At 55.0% G+C, this 14,768-nt stretch overlaps 1 protein-coding gene across 3 annotated transcripts; it reads left to right on the top strand.

The window, feature by feature from the left end:
* Positions 1 to 422: 422 nt before the first annotated feature.
* Atp4a (ATPase, H+/K+ exchanging, alpha polypeptide) lies at positions 423 to 13,076 on the top strand. Of its 3 annotated transcripts, none has more exons than XM_013026212.1 (22): positions 423 to 453; positions 552 to 692; positions 788 to 847; positions 1,282 to 1,485; positions 3,076 to 3,189; positions 4,378 to 4,630; positions 4,761 to 5,029; positions 5,900 to 6,098; positions 6,361 to 6,470; positions 6,551 to 6,685; positions 7,326 to 7,518; positions 7,611 to 7,786; positions 9,182 to 9,318; positions 9,406 to 9,529; positions 9,635 to 9,803; positions 9,908 to 10,062; positions 10,982 to 11,105; positions 11,565 to 11,710; positions 12,218 to 12,351; positions 12,601 to 12,702; positions 12,793 to 12,884; positions 13,039 to 13,076. In XM_013026212.1, the coding sequence occupies exons 1-22, from the start codon at positions 442 to 444 to the stop codon at positions 13,065 to 13,067; spliced, it is 3,078 nt and encodes a 1,025-aa protein (XP_012881666.1). In that variant the 5' UTR covers positions 423 to 441; the 3' UTR covers positions 13,068 to 13,076. The 3 variants fall into 3 exon arrangements, with proteins under 3 accessions (XP_012881666.1, XP_012881664.1, XP_012881665.1); XM_013026210.1 differs by having other exon boundaries at positions 9,406 to 9,556; XM_013026211.1 differs by having other exon boundaries at positions 442 to 450; positions 9,406 to 9,556.
* Positions 13,077 to 14,768: the final 1,692 nt, after the last annotated feature.

Genomic DNA, 14,768 nt, shown 5'->3' with positions numbered 1-14,768 from the left:
CCCCATCTGCACAATAGGTTTATTAGAGACCCCTTCACAAATGACCAGGAAGTTCGGCAGTTGATTTCAACCCTGAGTATTGTCACTTGACTCCCCCAGTGCCTCAGTTTTCCCAGCTGTAATGGAGTCCTCACCTGGAAGGGTCACTGGAAGGTTAAATAAGTGAATACCCACCAGCTCAGAACACCCACTGGCTCTTCCCATTGGCTGTTCCCCATGGCTCCCGGGCTGAGTGGTAAGGTGTGCTGGGATTTGGGCCAGTTGGGGCATCCAGGAGGAAACACCTGGGCTTTCCAGGCCTGGAGGTCAGTCCAAGGAGCCTTCTAGTCAGCTGCCGTCAGCCAGGTCTGCTCTGCCCCACCCCATCTGCCCTGGGTATATCAGAGCCAGTCCAGACCCCAGGAGTTGGCAGAGACAAGGAAGGCAGAGGGGCCAAGCACCATGGGGAAGGCAGTGAGTGACCCCTGTGGGGTCAGGGGGGGAGGGCAGGGGGGGAGGGGGCAGGGGTCTCAGTGGCATCTCTTGCCTTCCTTGTTCCCCTCCATCCTTAGGAAAATTACGAGCTCTATTCCGTGGAGCTGGGATCTGGCCCTGGTGGGGACATGTCGGCCAAGATGAGCAAGAAGAAGGCAGGCGGTGGGGGTGGCAAGAAGAAGGAGAAGCTGGAGAACATGAAGAAGGAGATGGAGATCGTGAGCCCAGGGCTGGGGGGCCAGAGAGGAGGGACGGAAGGCTGGGGGACTGGGGCCAGGAAGAGCTAGAGTCAGTGTCCTGTCCCCAACCACAGAATGATCACCAGCTGTCAGTGGCCGAACTGGAGCAGAAATACAGGACCAGTGCCACCAAGGTGAGCTGATGTAGGGGTGAGGAGGGACAGGGAGAGGGAGAGAGAAGAGAGGAAGCATTAGAGGGTCAAACTTGGTCCAGATCATGCCTGGAATCCCAGCTACTCAGGAGGCTAAGATCTGAGGATTGTGGTTCAAAGCCAGCCCAGGCAGGAAAGTCCATGAGACTCTTATCTCCAATGAACCACCAGAACACCGGACGTGGCGCTGTGGCTCAAGTGGTAGAGCGCTTGCCTTGAGCAAAAGAACTCAGGGACAGCGCCCAGGCCCAGAGTTCAAGCCCCATGACTGACAATAAAATAAAGGGTCAAACTGAGGAGAGGGGAGGAGAGAGGGGAGAGGGAAGGAGAAATACGAGACACACAGGGAGGGGGAGGGCGTGTGGACTGGGCAGGAGAGCGGGGCCCCTGATGTGACCTCACCCCTGCATTCCCAGGGCCTGACTGCAAGCCTGGCGGCCGAGTTCCTGCTCCGGGATGGGCCCAATGCTCTGAGACCCCCAAAGGGCACCCCGGAATACGTCAAGTTTGCCCGGCAGTTGGCAGGTGGTCTGCAGTGCCTCATGTGGGTGGCCGCCGCCATCTGTCTCATTGCCTTCGCCATCCAGGCCAGCGAGGGCGACCTCACCACCGACGACAACGTGAGTGTGTGGCGCTGAGGGGCAGATATAGCCCACAGGGACGGGACGTGAGAGGATAGAGGGGAACAGCGCGGACCAAAGGGTCACAGGCTGAGGAGGCAGAGCCGTGGAGATCTCCATCCTGGGGGATAACGGGGGGCCAGAGGTCATAGGTCACAGGGACATTGGACATGAGAGGTGGGGGAACACAGAAATGCCATATGTAAAGATGGAAGTGGGGTGTGTGGAGATGTGGCTCAGCTGGTAGAATACTGGCCAGTGAACAAAAGCAGCAGGTACTGAGTTCGAAACCCAACTAGAACTTTTTATTTATTTATTTATTTACTTACTTATTTTTGTCAGTCATGGGGCCTGAACTCTGGGCCTGAGCGCTGTCTCTCAGCTCTTCAGCTCAAGGCTAGTGCTCTACCACTTGAGCCACAGCGCCACTTCTGGCTTTTTCTGCTTATGTGGTGCTGAAGAATTGAACCCAGGGTCTCATGCATGCGAGGCAGGCAGTCTACCACTGAGTCACCTTCCCAGCCCAACTAGGATTTTTTTTTTAAGTCCAAACCTAAACAACAACAAAACTCAAAGCAGATGTAGGACTTGAGTGCTGTATCTCAGGGGCTCATACTTGTCATCCTAGCTACTCAGGAGGCTGAGATCTGAGGATCACAGTTCAAAGCCAGCCTGGATAGAAAAGTCTGTGAGACTCTTCTCTCTAATGAACCACCAAAAAGCCAAAAGTGAAGCTGTGGCTCATGTGGTAGAGCACCAATCTTGAGTAAAAAGACTAAGGGACAACTTGGTGCTAGTGGCTCACCCCTGTCCTCCTAGCTGCTCAGGAGGCTGGGATCTGAGGATGGCGGTCGCATGAAAAGCCTATGAGATTTTTATCTCCATTTAATCACCAACAAAGTCAGAAGTCAAGTTGTAGCTCAAGTGGTAGAGTGGTAGCCTTGAGTGTAAAACAAACAAACTAACTAACTAACTAAGGGACAGTGCCCATGTCATGAGTTCAAGTCCCAGGATAGGTATACACACACACACACACGCACACACACACACACACTTGATGCAAGAAACCTCAGAATATGGGGACTGTGAAGACCCAGGATTTAGAAGCCATAGGATTAGGGACACAGTGACACAATACACAGGAAATAAAGGTATGCATAAGCCAGGAGCTGGTGATTCACACCTGTAATCCTAGCTAAGATCTGAGGATCAAGGTTCAAAGCCAACCCAGGCAGGAAAGACTCTTATCTCCAATGAACCACCAGAAAACCTGAAGTGGAGCTGTGGCTCAAAGAGGTAGAGCACTAGCTGTGAGCAAAAGAGGTTCAGGAAGAGCACTCAGGCCCTGAGTTCAAGCCCCATGACCAACACAAATAAATAGTAAGTAAATAAATGAATGGATGCACCTGACCTGGGGACAGGAGCTCAGACCCCAGGGAGCAGTGTGGGAGGCTTCGCAGTAGCATGGGGGGAAACCCTGGAGGTGATGCCAAGAACACCAGGGGACACAGGAGGCCTCTTGGTGTTGGGTAGCAGCCTTGGACAGGAGTGTCCAGCCCCTGTGCATAACTCTGTCCTCCCTCCCTCCAGCTCTACCTGGCCCTGGCCCTGATTGCTGTGGTGGTGGTCACTGGCTGCTTTGGGTATTATCAGGAGTTCAAAAGCACCAACATCATTGCCAGTTTCAAGAACCTGGTGCCACAGGTGGGTCCTCCTCCCGTGCCTGGAGCCCTGTGACGCTTTCTATCATCCCCAACCCACCCTCTCTAGGCTGCTCATCTCTCCCCCTATAGGAGCGGGAAGAAGTCTTTGCTGTCAAAGGCTAGATGGATATTCCTAGCGTCATTTGCCAGCCATAGAAAATGATCAATGGTTGGGTGCTGGGTGGCTCACATCTGTAATCCTAGCTCCTAGGAGGTTGAAACCCGAGGAGAGCAGTTCAAAGTCAACCCCTGGCAGGAATATCTGTCAGACTTTTTTTTTTTTTTTTTGGTGCTGGTCCTGGGGCTGGAACCCAGAGACTGAGAATTTGTCCCTAAGCTTCTTTTGCTCAAGGCTAACTCTCTACCACTTGAGCTCCACCTCCACTTGTTTTTTTTTTTGTTGTTGTTGTTTTCTTTTGGTAATTGAGTGGAGATAATCTTAGGGGCTTTCCTTCCATGGGCTAGCTTTGAACTTCAACCCTCAGATCTCAGCCTCCTGAGTAGCAAGGTGGACAGGCATGAACCACAAGCACCTGGAAACTAGTGATCCTGTCTGTGAGACTCATATCTCCAATTAGCCCACAGAAAACTGGAGGTGGAGGCATGGTTCTAGTGGTAGAGCACCAGTCTTGAGTGGAAAAGCTATGGGACAACACCCAAGCCCTAAGTTCAAGCCCCAATATTTATGCATGTATGTACATGTGCACACACTTTATTTATTTATTTAGTTGGTCATGTGGCTTGAACTCTGGGCCTGGGCGCTGTCCCTAAGCTCTTCAGCTCAAGGCTAACACTCTACCACTTGAGCCACAGTGCCACTTCCGGTTTTCTGGTGGTTTATTAGAGAGAAGAGTCTCATGGACTTTCCTGCCTGGGCTGGCTTTGAACCTGGATCCTTAGATCTCAGCCTCCTGAGTAGCTAGGATGACAGGCGTGAGCCACTGGCGCCTGGCTACACACACATTAGTAATACAGGCAGACAGCCACAGGCAGTGGACTAGCAGGATCTGGTGTGTGTCCTGTCACGTGCCAAATGATTTCCAAGGTCTTATAAAGCCCTCAGGCCAGATGTTCCCCACTCCTTCTTTTAGGGCCTCAATTCTTCCCACCTTCCACCTCCTTATGTCCCCAATCCCAGTCAGCGAAGTCTACCTGTACCTGTCTCATGCCGCTCTGCTGTCCCCCACAGCAAGCCACTGTGATCCGGGATGGGGACAAGTTCCAGATCAATGCAGACCAGCTAGTAGTGGGTGATTTGGTGGAGATGAAAGGCGGGGACCGCGTGCCGGCAGACATCCGTATCCTGTCAGCCCAGGGCTGTAAGGTGGACAACTCTTCGCTCACGGGAGAATCGGAACCACAGACCCGCTCTCCAGAGTGCACACACGAAAGCCCCCTGGAGACCCGCAACATCGCCTTCTTCTCCACCATGTGCCTCGAGGGTCTGTGCTCCTCCTTGAGCAGCCACAACTGCCTTCGTTAGGCTCCCCTCCTCTTATCTTCTGTGACCCACACCTCCCCACTCCCAGGACAGCCACAGAGAAGGCTCACCCCCAGCCGCTCTCCCTGCAGGCACGGCTCAGGGTCTGGTGGTGAACACAGGGGACCGCACGATCATCGGACGGATCGCATCGCTGGCCTCGGGAGTGGAGAACGAGAAGACACCTATCGCCATTGAGATCGAACACTTTGTGGACATCATCGCGGGCCTGGCCATCCTCTTTGGTGCTACCTTTTTTGTGGTGGCCATGTGCATCGGTTACACCTTCCTGCGGGCCATGGTGTTCTTCATGGCCATTGTGGTGGCTTATGTGCCAGAGGGGCTGCTGGCCACTGTCACAGTGAGTGGGGGACACAGAAGGGGACCGAGAGAGCTCAGAGCCTGTTCATCTGTTTACCCATCCAGGCTTTCCCCCATTATCTCCCTTCCTGTCCCTCATCCATCCATCTCCCTGCCACTTTCCCATCATCCATTGGTTCAGCAACCACCAAATGCGTGAAGGCTCAGGGAGAAGGCTTGAGGCCTAGTGTGGGCAGCCAGCGTGTATCCAGGCTTTGTGTGTGTGTGTGTGTGTGTGTGTGTGTTGTGGGATTGTCCCTAAGTTCTTTTGCTCAAGGCTAGGGCTCTACCACTTTAAGCCACAGCTTTACCTCCAGTTTTCTGGTGATTAATCGGAGCTAAGACTTTCATGGACTTTCCTACACAGGCTTGCTTCAAACTTCGATCCTCAGATCTCAGCCTCCTGAATAGGATTACAGGAGTGAGCCACTGGCACCTGGCTCCAAGCATTAATTTACATATTTATTTTCTGCTGGTACTGGGGTTTGAACTCAGGACCCAGGCACTGTCTCTTGTTTTTGCACTCAAAGCTGGTGTTCTACCACTTGGAACACAGTCCACTTCTAGGTTTTTTTTTTGTGTAGTTTATTGGAGATAAGAGTCTCATAGACGTTCTTTTCTGGGCTGGCTCTGAATTATAATCTTCAGATCTCAGCCTCTTGAGTAGCTAGGATGACAGGCATGAGCCACCAGCAACCTGGCTTAAGCCTTTTTCATTCTGTTCAGTTTTGCTTTGGGGAGCAGGATGCTGCACTTGCCAGATGATGGCTGGAATAAAGGATCCCCTTCTCATCTCCAGCTCTGAGAGAGGAGTAGAAGGTACTGGAAGCAGTAATTGGCTCCAATGCCTGCATCTCTCACCTCTCCTCAGGTCTGCCTGTCCCTGACAGCCAAGCGGCTGGCCAGCAAGAACTGCGTGGTCAAGAACCTGGAAGCTGTGGAAACCCTGGGCTCTACATCGGTGATCTGCTCCGACAAGACGGGGACCCTCACCCAGAACCGCATGACTGTGTCACACCTGTGGTTTGACAACCACATCCACACAGCAGACACCACGGAAGACCAGTCAGGTGTGGAAGTGGGAGGAAGAGAGGGGCAGGTTTCGGTTTGTGGTGATTTTAAGTGAGCTTAGGGAAGGCTTTAAATTAATGGGGTCTCCTCAGCTCGTGTCTGTCAGGGGGCTCAGAATCCCATCTCAGAGACTTGAAGACTTGATACGGGGTTTAGGGAGCAGGTCCTGTTGTGGGGTGTGAGGAGGGGACCTGTGGGACAGGCTCTGGGGGCTCTGCCCCGGCCTCCCTCCTGGCCCCAACCTGGATGCTTGGTCTCCAGGACAGACGTTTGACCAGTCCTCGGAGACGTGGCGGGCGCTGTGCCGCGTGCTCACCCTCTGCAACAGGGCCGCCTTCAAGTCTGGCCAGGACGCCGTTCCTGTGCCCAAGGTGAGAGCCTGGGGGACGCCAGGGGATGCCGGGAGCCTGGTGACACCCACTGCGACCTTGACCTTTGTCCTCGCTCCCAGCGCATCGTGATCGGAGACGCGTCCGAGACTGCACTGCTCAAGTTCTCAGAGCTGACGCTGGGCAACGCCATGGGCTACCGGGACCGGTTCCCCAAAGTCTGCGAGATCCCCTTCAACTCCACCAACAAGTTCCAGGTGAGCAGGGGGATGCAACGGGCCCGCCCACCAAACCAAAGCCCCGCCCACTAAGCCCCGCCCACGACCCCCCAGGTCTCTCTCTCTCTCTCTCTCACACACACACACACACACAGAGCCCCCTTCCAGGAGACCACCAATAGCAGGCCTAGGGTGGGGTCCCTTATTTCTTCACATCCCCATTTCCCATCCTGCCACAGGCCCAGCCCCTCCGTGGTTAGGCCACACACCCCCAGTCCCTCCCCCACTCACGCCCTACAGCCTTCTCATTTTGGGGTGTAGGGAGTCGGGAGTAACTACTCATGAAATGTCTCCAGTCCAACTCTGCACCCCACTCTGCTCATTCCTGGTGCCCAGGACCTTGTCCTAGTCTTTAGTCTTTACCAAAGTCCGTCTCCGGGTACAGGCGGCTTAATCCCTAGACTCCGAGGCCACGTTCTCAGCCCCGCCCCACCTTTCAGGCCACGCCCACACCTCAGCCCCGCCCCGAGTAACCGCTCCCACAAACCCAACTCCGCCCTTGGTGGTCACGCCCACAGCCCAGTCCTCCCCGTGGCCACGCCCTCAGCCCCCAACGCCCGGCCGCCGTGCACACGCAGTGCGGCCACGCCCACAGGTGGCCACGCCCCTCCTCCCACAGCTGTCCATCCACACGCTGGAGGACCCACGTGACCCGCGGCACTTGCTGGTGATGAAGGGCGCCCCCGAGCGCGTGCTGGAGCGCTGCAGCTCCATTCTCATCAAGGGCCAGGAGCTGCCCCTGGACGAGCAATGGCGCGAGGCCTTCCAGACGGCCTACCTCAGCCTGGGGGGCCTGGGCGAGCGCGTGCTGGGTGAGCCCGCCTGGCCGGGCCGGGGGAGGGCGGGGGGGGGCGTGGTGCCTCCCCCTCCACCTTCCCCCTCACGCTCCCTGGTTCCCGCCCAGGCTTCTGCCAGCTCTACCTGAATGAGAAGGACTACCCGCCTGGTTATGCCTTCGACGCGGAGGCCATGAACTTTCCCAGTAGTGGCCTCTGCTTTGCGGGACTTGTCTCCATGATTGATCCTCCCCGGGCCACTGTCCCCGATGCTGTGCTCAAATGCCGGACCGCAGGCATCCGGGTACGCCACTGATGGCGGGGGTGAGGACGGAGGATGGATGAATTGGGGGTGGGGGGGGGTGAGGTGACAGAAAAACCCAACTACAAACTCCTGAGAAATAGGAGAAGGACAAAAAGAAAACTCAGATATAGCTGGATCCAGGAGCCCAGTGTCGTTAGGGATTCACCTTTCTTCTGGCCTCTGCCCTGCTTTTCTCTGTTCCCCCTCACCCCACCCCAGTAGCTTTAACTTAGACCTCTCACCTGTCAGTTGCCAGATTGGGTCACATATTTATTCACCCCTGGACCAGTTATTACTGTGTGTAACTGGGACAGAATAGCTTGTTGGGGCCAGGTCTGGGCTTAAGTGCCCAATCATAGCCAGGGATCTCATTTCAACCCAATGGCCAGAAGGACTGACAGGGTTCTTAGATAACAAATCAAGGGTAAAGAGCTGCTGGAGAACAAACCCTTCCAGTGGTCTTTAAGGACCTAGCAAGTGGCTTTGCCATCTTTCTAATCTACTCCTTAATTCTCTTACCTCTTATCCACTCCTCTCTAGGCACCGCTATTTTCCCAGAAATTCAAACATGTTCTCACCCCAGGGCCTTTGCACTGACAGTTCTTCCTTCAAGGATCTCTCTTCCGGGCTGGGAAGGTGGCTCAGTGGTAGAGTGCTTGCCTTGCATGTATGAGGCCCTGGGTTCGATTCCTCAGTACAACATAAGCAAAAAGAAAAAAGCCGGAAGTGGCGCTGTGGCTCGAGTGGTAGAGTGCTCATCTTGAGCTGAAGAGCTGAGGGACAGCGCCCAAGCCCAGAGTTCAGGCCCCACAACCGGACCCCCCCCAAAAAAAAGGATCTCTCTTCCTCCAGGTCTCCCCTTAAATGTCACCTTTCTAGTAAAGCCTTTGTTGGGCCTAATCAACTTGAGCTACTCCTTCATGGAGTTTATTTTCCCTTCTTTTATTAGCATGCTGTATAACTCATTTGTTTAATTTGCCTGTTTTCTGACTCTTCCTGCCAGAATGTCAGCTTCTCAAAGACAGGAAATGTTTTTTGTTTTTGTCAGTTGTGGGGCTTGAACTCTGGACCTGAGCACTGTCCCTCAGCTCTTTAGCTCAAGGCTAGTGCTCTACCACTTGAGCTACAGCACCACTTCCAGTTTTCTGGTGGTTTATTGGCGATAAGAGTTTCATGGACTTTCCTGCCCGGGCTGGCTTTGAACCGTGATCCTCAGATCTCAGCCTCCTGAGTAGCTAGGATTACAGGCGTGAGCTACCAGCACCCAACTCTGGTGGTGTTTTGTCTAGGCAAGATAGTAGGTCATCATGCTTGGTTGAGACAATCAATGGAGCATATGAGCTTTCTCTCAGGGAAGATGGGGAGCTTGGGTCTGCTGCCTCCTACCCCTTGCAGGTGATCATGGTGACGGGTGACCATCCCATCACAGCCAAGGCCATCGCAGCCAGCGTGGGCATCATCTCAGAAGGCAGCGAGACGGTGGAGGACATTGCTGCTCGCCTCCGGGTACCTGTGGACCAGGTTAACAGGAAGTAAGCCCTTCAGCCCTCCCCCATAGCTCTCCCTGCGTCCCATGCAGCCAGAAGAGGTCCCAGCTCAGCACTCCTCCCCCTCCCCAGAGATGCCCGTGCCTGCGTGATCAATGGCATGCAGCTGAAAGACATGGACCCAGCCGAGCTGGTGGAGGCATTGCGTACCCACCCCGAGATGGTGTTCGCTCGTACCAGTCCCCAGCAGAAGCTGGTGATTGTGGAGAGCTGCCAGCGGCTGGTGAGAGCCTGACTGGGGTAGGTGGCAGATGGGCCAGGCTAGACCTGGAGCATTCTCCCACTGAGCACTTTCCTGCAGGGTGCAATCGTGGCTGTAACAGGGGATGGCGTGAACGACTCCCCCGCCCTGAAGAAGGCAGACATTGGTGTAGCCATGGGCATCGCTGGCTCAGATGCTGCGAAAAATGCAGCCGACATGATTCTGTTGGATGACAACTTTGCTTCCATTGTGACAGGCGTGGAACAGGGTCCGAGCTGGGCCAAGGAAAGTGGGGGGCGGGGCATGGGCAGTGTGTGGGCTCAGGAGGAAATGGGCTGGGAGGAGGCTGATGTATCTGCTGCCTCCCAACAGGCCGGCTGATCTTTGACAATCTGAAGAAGTCTATCGCGTACACCTTGACCAAGAACATTCCAGAACTGACACCCTACCTCATTTACATCACCGTCAGTGTGCCCCTGCCCCTTGGGTGCATCACCATCCTCTTTATTGAACTCTGCACTGACATTGTGAGTTCAGTCCCCCAGGCCCTGTGCTGTGGTGCCCCACCCCCAGATGTGCGCCCCCTAGTGGCCACAATAGGCCAAGATTAACGTGTGTGTGTGTGTGTGTGTGTGTGTTGCTGCTACTGAGGCTTGAACTCAGGGACTGAGCACTGTCCCTGAGCTTTTTCTTTTTTTCTTTTTTCTTTTTTTGGTCTGGTCGTGGGGCCTGAACTCTGGGCCTGGGCGCTGTCCCTCAGCTCTTCAGCTTAAGGCTAGCGCTCTACCACTTGAGCCACAGCACCACTTCTGGCTTTTTTCTTTTTGCTTATGTGGTGCTGAGGAATCGAACCCAGGGCCTCAGGCATGCAAGGCAAGCGCTTTACCACTGAGCCACCTTCCCAGCCCTCCCTGAGCTTTTTCACTCAAGGCTAGTGCTCTGCCACTTCAGACACTTCAGACACAGAGGTGCAGAGTGACAGAGACATGGAGACACAGAGACAAAAGACACACAAAAGCAGAGACAGTCATAGAAAATGGCTAGAGACTAGACACACAGAAACTAAGAATCCAGGAACTGGATGGCTGTAGTGCATTCCTGTGATCCAAGCTACTCAGGAGGCTGAGATCTGAGGATCTTAGTTTGAAGCCAGTATCTGGACAAGCAAGTCTGTGAGACTCATCTCCAATTAATCAGAAAAAAGCTCACATGGTAGAGCACTAGTCTTGAGTGAAAAAGCTAAGAGATAGGGGCTGGAGAGGATGGAGGAGAGGGAGAAAGTAAGAGAGCCAAACAAAAGCTAACCTTTTAATGGAGATGACACATTACCCAGACGGGCAGCTGCAAGCCTTGTCTCTTGTTCTTGCCTGGTGGGTGGAGGATGGCTGGAAGTGTGGGACAGGACCCTGGCCACCCACAGCTCTACTTCCTTCTGCTCTTGGCCAGTTCCCATCTGTGTCCCTGGCGTATGAGAAGGCAGAGAGTGACATCATGCACCTGCGTCCGCGGAACCCCAGACGCGACCGCTTGGTCAATGAGCCCTTGGCTGCCTATTCTTATTTCCAGATAGGTGAGCGTGCATTGGGGCTCTTCTTGCTGCACACAACTGCCTGGGTGTCTGATCTTGGGTCCCCTATATCCCTGCTTTCCCTTGGGTCATTGTTTCTGAGGGTTCTCTACATTTTTCTATATCCCTCTCCCCTTTTTCTGCCTCTGTCTCATGTTTATCTCAGGGCCTTGATTTTTTTTTTTTTTTTTTTGGTCCTGGGGCTTGAACTCAGGGCCGGAAAGCTGTCCTTGACTCTTTTGCTCAAGACTAGCGTTCTACCATTTTGAGCCACAGCTCCACTTCCAGTTTTCTGGTGGTTCATGGGAGATAATCTCACGGACTTTCCTGCCCAGGCTGGCTTCAAACCTTGATCCTCAGATGCCAGGTTCCTGGATGACAGGTATAAGCTACCGGCGCCTGGCTTTCTCTTGATCTTGACCTAATGTCCCTGCCCCTCCCTGCTGCCCACCTCTTTCCCAGGTGCCATCCAGTCTTTTGCTGGCTTCGCCGACTACTTCACAGCCATGGCGCAGGAGGGCTGGTTCCCTCTGCTGTGTGTGGGGCTGCGGCCACAGTGGGAGGATCACCACCTACAAGATCTGCAGGACAGCTATGGCCAGGAGTGGGTGAGCTCCTGTCTACCCAATCCTGGGACTGCCCTGATCCTGTGCTACCTGATCTGGGGCCGTCCACCATGGCTCTATGGGGACAGGCTAGTCAGAGCATCTGGGGGCACCCAGCTGTGCTGGTGACTTCTTGGAGGCAGATTGCCTGGGTTTGTGGTCTGGTATGGCTTTGACAAGACGTGTGACCTTGGGCAAGTTGCTTTGTGTCTCTGTGCCTTGTTTCCCACTGGTCTCTGCAAATCCTGCCTTGGGACTCCAGTCCTTCCTTTCCGGGCCTCTCCCCTGGGCTGTCCAGGAAGCTGCTTCTCTGCTTTGGTTGTGAATGCCAGGCAGCTCGGTGCACAGCCTGTGGAGCAGCATCTGAGCTGCTGCATGCTCAGGTCACACAGAGCCAACAGCCGAGCCTCCTGTGAGGGGGAGGGAGGCATGGGGGGTCCTGGTCCAGGGCCATGGGGCCCCTGGGGGTGGCTGATCTGCCTGGACTCAGGCTGGCTTGGTTTTGTCCAGACGTTCGGGCAGCGCCTGTACCAGCAGTACACCTGCTACACCGTGTTCTTCATCAGCATCGAGATGTGCCAGATTGCAGACGTGCTTATCCGCAAGACGCGCCGCCTCTCGGCTTTCCAGCAGGGCTTCTTTAGGTGACCCCACTGCCCCCTGCCTGTCCGCCCCCGTCCCCCTACCCCCTGGCACTGGTCCCTCCCCATACTGGCAAGCCCCCGCACCACCACGGCAGGCTGGGCACCGGTGCATTAGTCCTTGCTGATGCAGTGGGGGAACTGCCACCCCATGTTTAGTGTCTGAGGACGCCCCGCTGCCACCACCTTTAGTGCACCGTGACTCAGTGCTGAGCTCCCAGCCTGCCTGAGCTTGTCCTCCCACCCTGGCAGGAACCGGATCCTGGTGATCGCCATCGTGTTCCAGGTGTGCATTGGCTGCTTCCTGTGTTACTGCCCGGGGATGCCCAACATCTTCAACTTCATGCCGATCCGGTGAGGGGCTGGGCCCGGTGGGGGGATGGGGTGTGAGGTGTGGACATGGTCTGGGCATTGCCCTCACCCACCGCCCCCCTGCACCTGCAGCTTCCAGTGGTGGCTGGTCCCCATGCCCTTTGGCCTGCTCATCTTCGTCTATGATGAGATCCGCAAACTTGGAGTTCGCTGTTGCCCAGGGAGTGAGTGTGGGGGCTGGGTGCCCCTGACTTGTGATCATCCACCGCACCTCTCAATCCTCTCCCCGCCCGCCCCCCAGCTCATTCCCTCACCTTGGGGCCTGGCTCCCTACTTCTCAGGTCTTGCTCTAAGCCTTCTCCTCTCCCCCTCCCCCAGGCTGGTGGGACCAGGAACTCTACTATTGAAAGGACACTGTGCCTACTACAGGCAGAAGGGGGTAGACACACGGCTCCTCCACAGCAGCTGCACAGCCCAACAGTGTCACGCCTGCACCTGTGCGTGTCCCATCCAGAGAGGCCCTGCCCATCCCTGCCCCTGAGCCCGGAGAAACAGCTTCCCAGGGGGCTGGCACCTCCCAGTGGGGTGTGTGGATGGGAGCGTGGGTCTGGGGGCTGCTGGGTGGAAAAGTTCACACTGCCTGAGAGTAATAAAACCATCCCGCGCTGAGAGCTGGCAAGGGCCATCCAGACTGTTGCTTAGCTTGTCATACCCACTGTGCCCACAGGCACTGGTCCCCTGCACATCCCGACATGGCATCTAGGCCACCGCCACCACCTTGACCAGCTCTGGCCTCCTGGCTTCAATTTCCACTCAACAGTCATGGCCTGGACCCGTCCTTCCCCCTGCCTACAATTCCTCCTTGTCCTGTTCAATGCTCAGCCACACCTCCATCAGCCTAGGCTCCATCGGAAAGCACCTCTGGGGTCAGGAGCCAGTGTCTGGTACTTGTTTTCTTGGCTACTCAGTTGGATGAGATCTGAGGATCATGGTTTAAAGCCAATCTGAGCAGGAAAGTCTATGAAGACTTTTATCTCCAATGAATCACCAAAAAGCTAGGAATGGAGCTGTGGCTCAAGTGGTAGAGTGTTAGCCTTGAGTAAAACTCAGAGACAGTGCCAGGCCCTTCAGTTCAAGCCTCAGGATTGGTGTGCATGTGCATGAGCATGTGCTCACACACACAGCACCACTTATAGGTTCCATAGACCCTGTGTTTTCCTGTTACAAATCTGAGGCCTGGACCCTTACTGGCCTCCCACTGCCCAGGCTTCCATCCCAGCTCTGCCATTTCTGGCCCATGATTTCACAGAACATCTCCCCAGGTGGGGTGCGTCCCATCCCCCTTCCTCTAGCATGAAGTCAGGTGATCAATGACTCCCAGGCCTGGCCAGACATCTACCTGTGGAGTGGGGCCAGCTGATGGCTTCCCATCAGAGGACAAACGATCTTTCTAGAAACACCAAGACTAGCATAGGAGAGCCAAACAGAGCTGTCCCTTCCTAAGACCTCATGAGCTTGGCAGAGAAAGGATGAGCCATTGGGAGCAGCAGGGCTGGGCACCTCACACGACAATGATGATGGAGCTGGAAGCATGGCACTCCAAGGCCTGCCTGACATGCAGGCCCACAGGAGAAAGGGATGGGGTGCACGGTGGGCGCTGGCAGGGGGGTGAGCCCGGAAGGACACTATGCCAGCTGGCCAGGCTGTTTGCTATTTGGCTGTAACTGAAATAGTCCACCACTCTGAGGAAGACACAGGGCAAGGATTTCCAAAAGCTACAGGACTGAGTGAAAGCACTGAAAAGCCAGGATCCAACTGTGGTGGCTTGAATGAATACTAACAGAGTCTCTGTGTGTGTGTGTACTGGAGCTTGAACTCAGGACCTGTGCACTGTCCCTTAGCTTTTTCCCTATCACTTGAGCCTCTACTTCCATCTTTTTGGAAATAAGAATCGAAAGACCCTTCCTGACTGGGCTGCCTTTGAACCATGGTCCTCACATCTGAGTACCTGGGATTACAGGAGTGAGCCAGTGGCACTGGGCTTAGTGATCATCTACTTCAAGACTTCAGGGGCTGGGAAGATGGCTCAGTGGTAGAGCGCTTGCCTT

This window comes from Dipodomys ordii, unplaced genomic scaffold, assembly GCF_000151885.1.
Source record: "Dipodomys ordii isolate 6190 unplaced genomic scaffold, Dord_2.0 Scaffold92, whole genome shotgun sequence".
Classification (NCBI taxonomy): Eukaryota; Metazoa; Chordata; class Mammalia; order Rodentia; family Heteromyidae; genus Dipodomys; species Dipodomys ordii.
Note: the sequence above shows the minus strand (reverse complement) of the source record. Positions and strands in the feature narration are given on the sequence as shown.

Excerpts from the sequence above, each read along its gene's own strand:
- Atp4a (XM_013026210.1), top strand. Across the intron at positions 9,319-9,405 it reads GTGGACCAGGTTAACAGGAA|AGATGCCCGTGCCTGCGTGA; the intron begins GTAAGCCCTTCA and ends CCCCCTCCCCAG. Across the intron at positions 9,804-9,907 it reads TGTGACAGGCGTGGAACAGG|GCCGGCTGATCTTTGACAAT; the intron begins GTCCGAGCTGGG and ends GCCTCCCAACAG.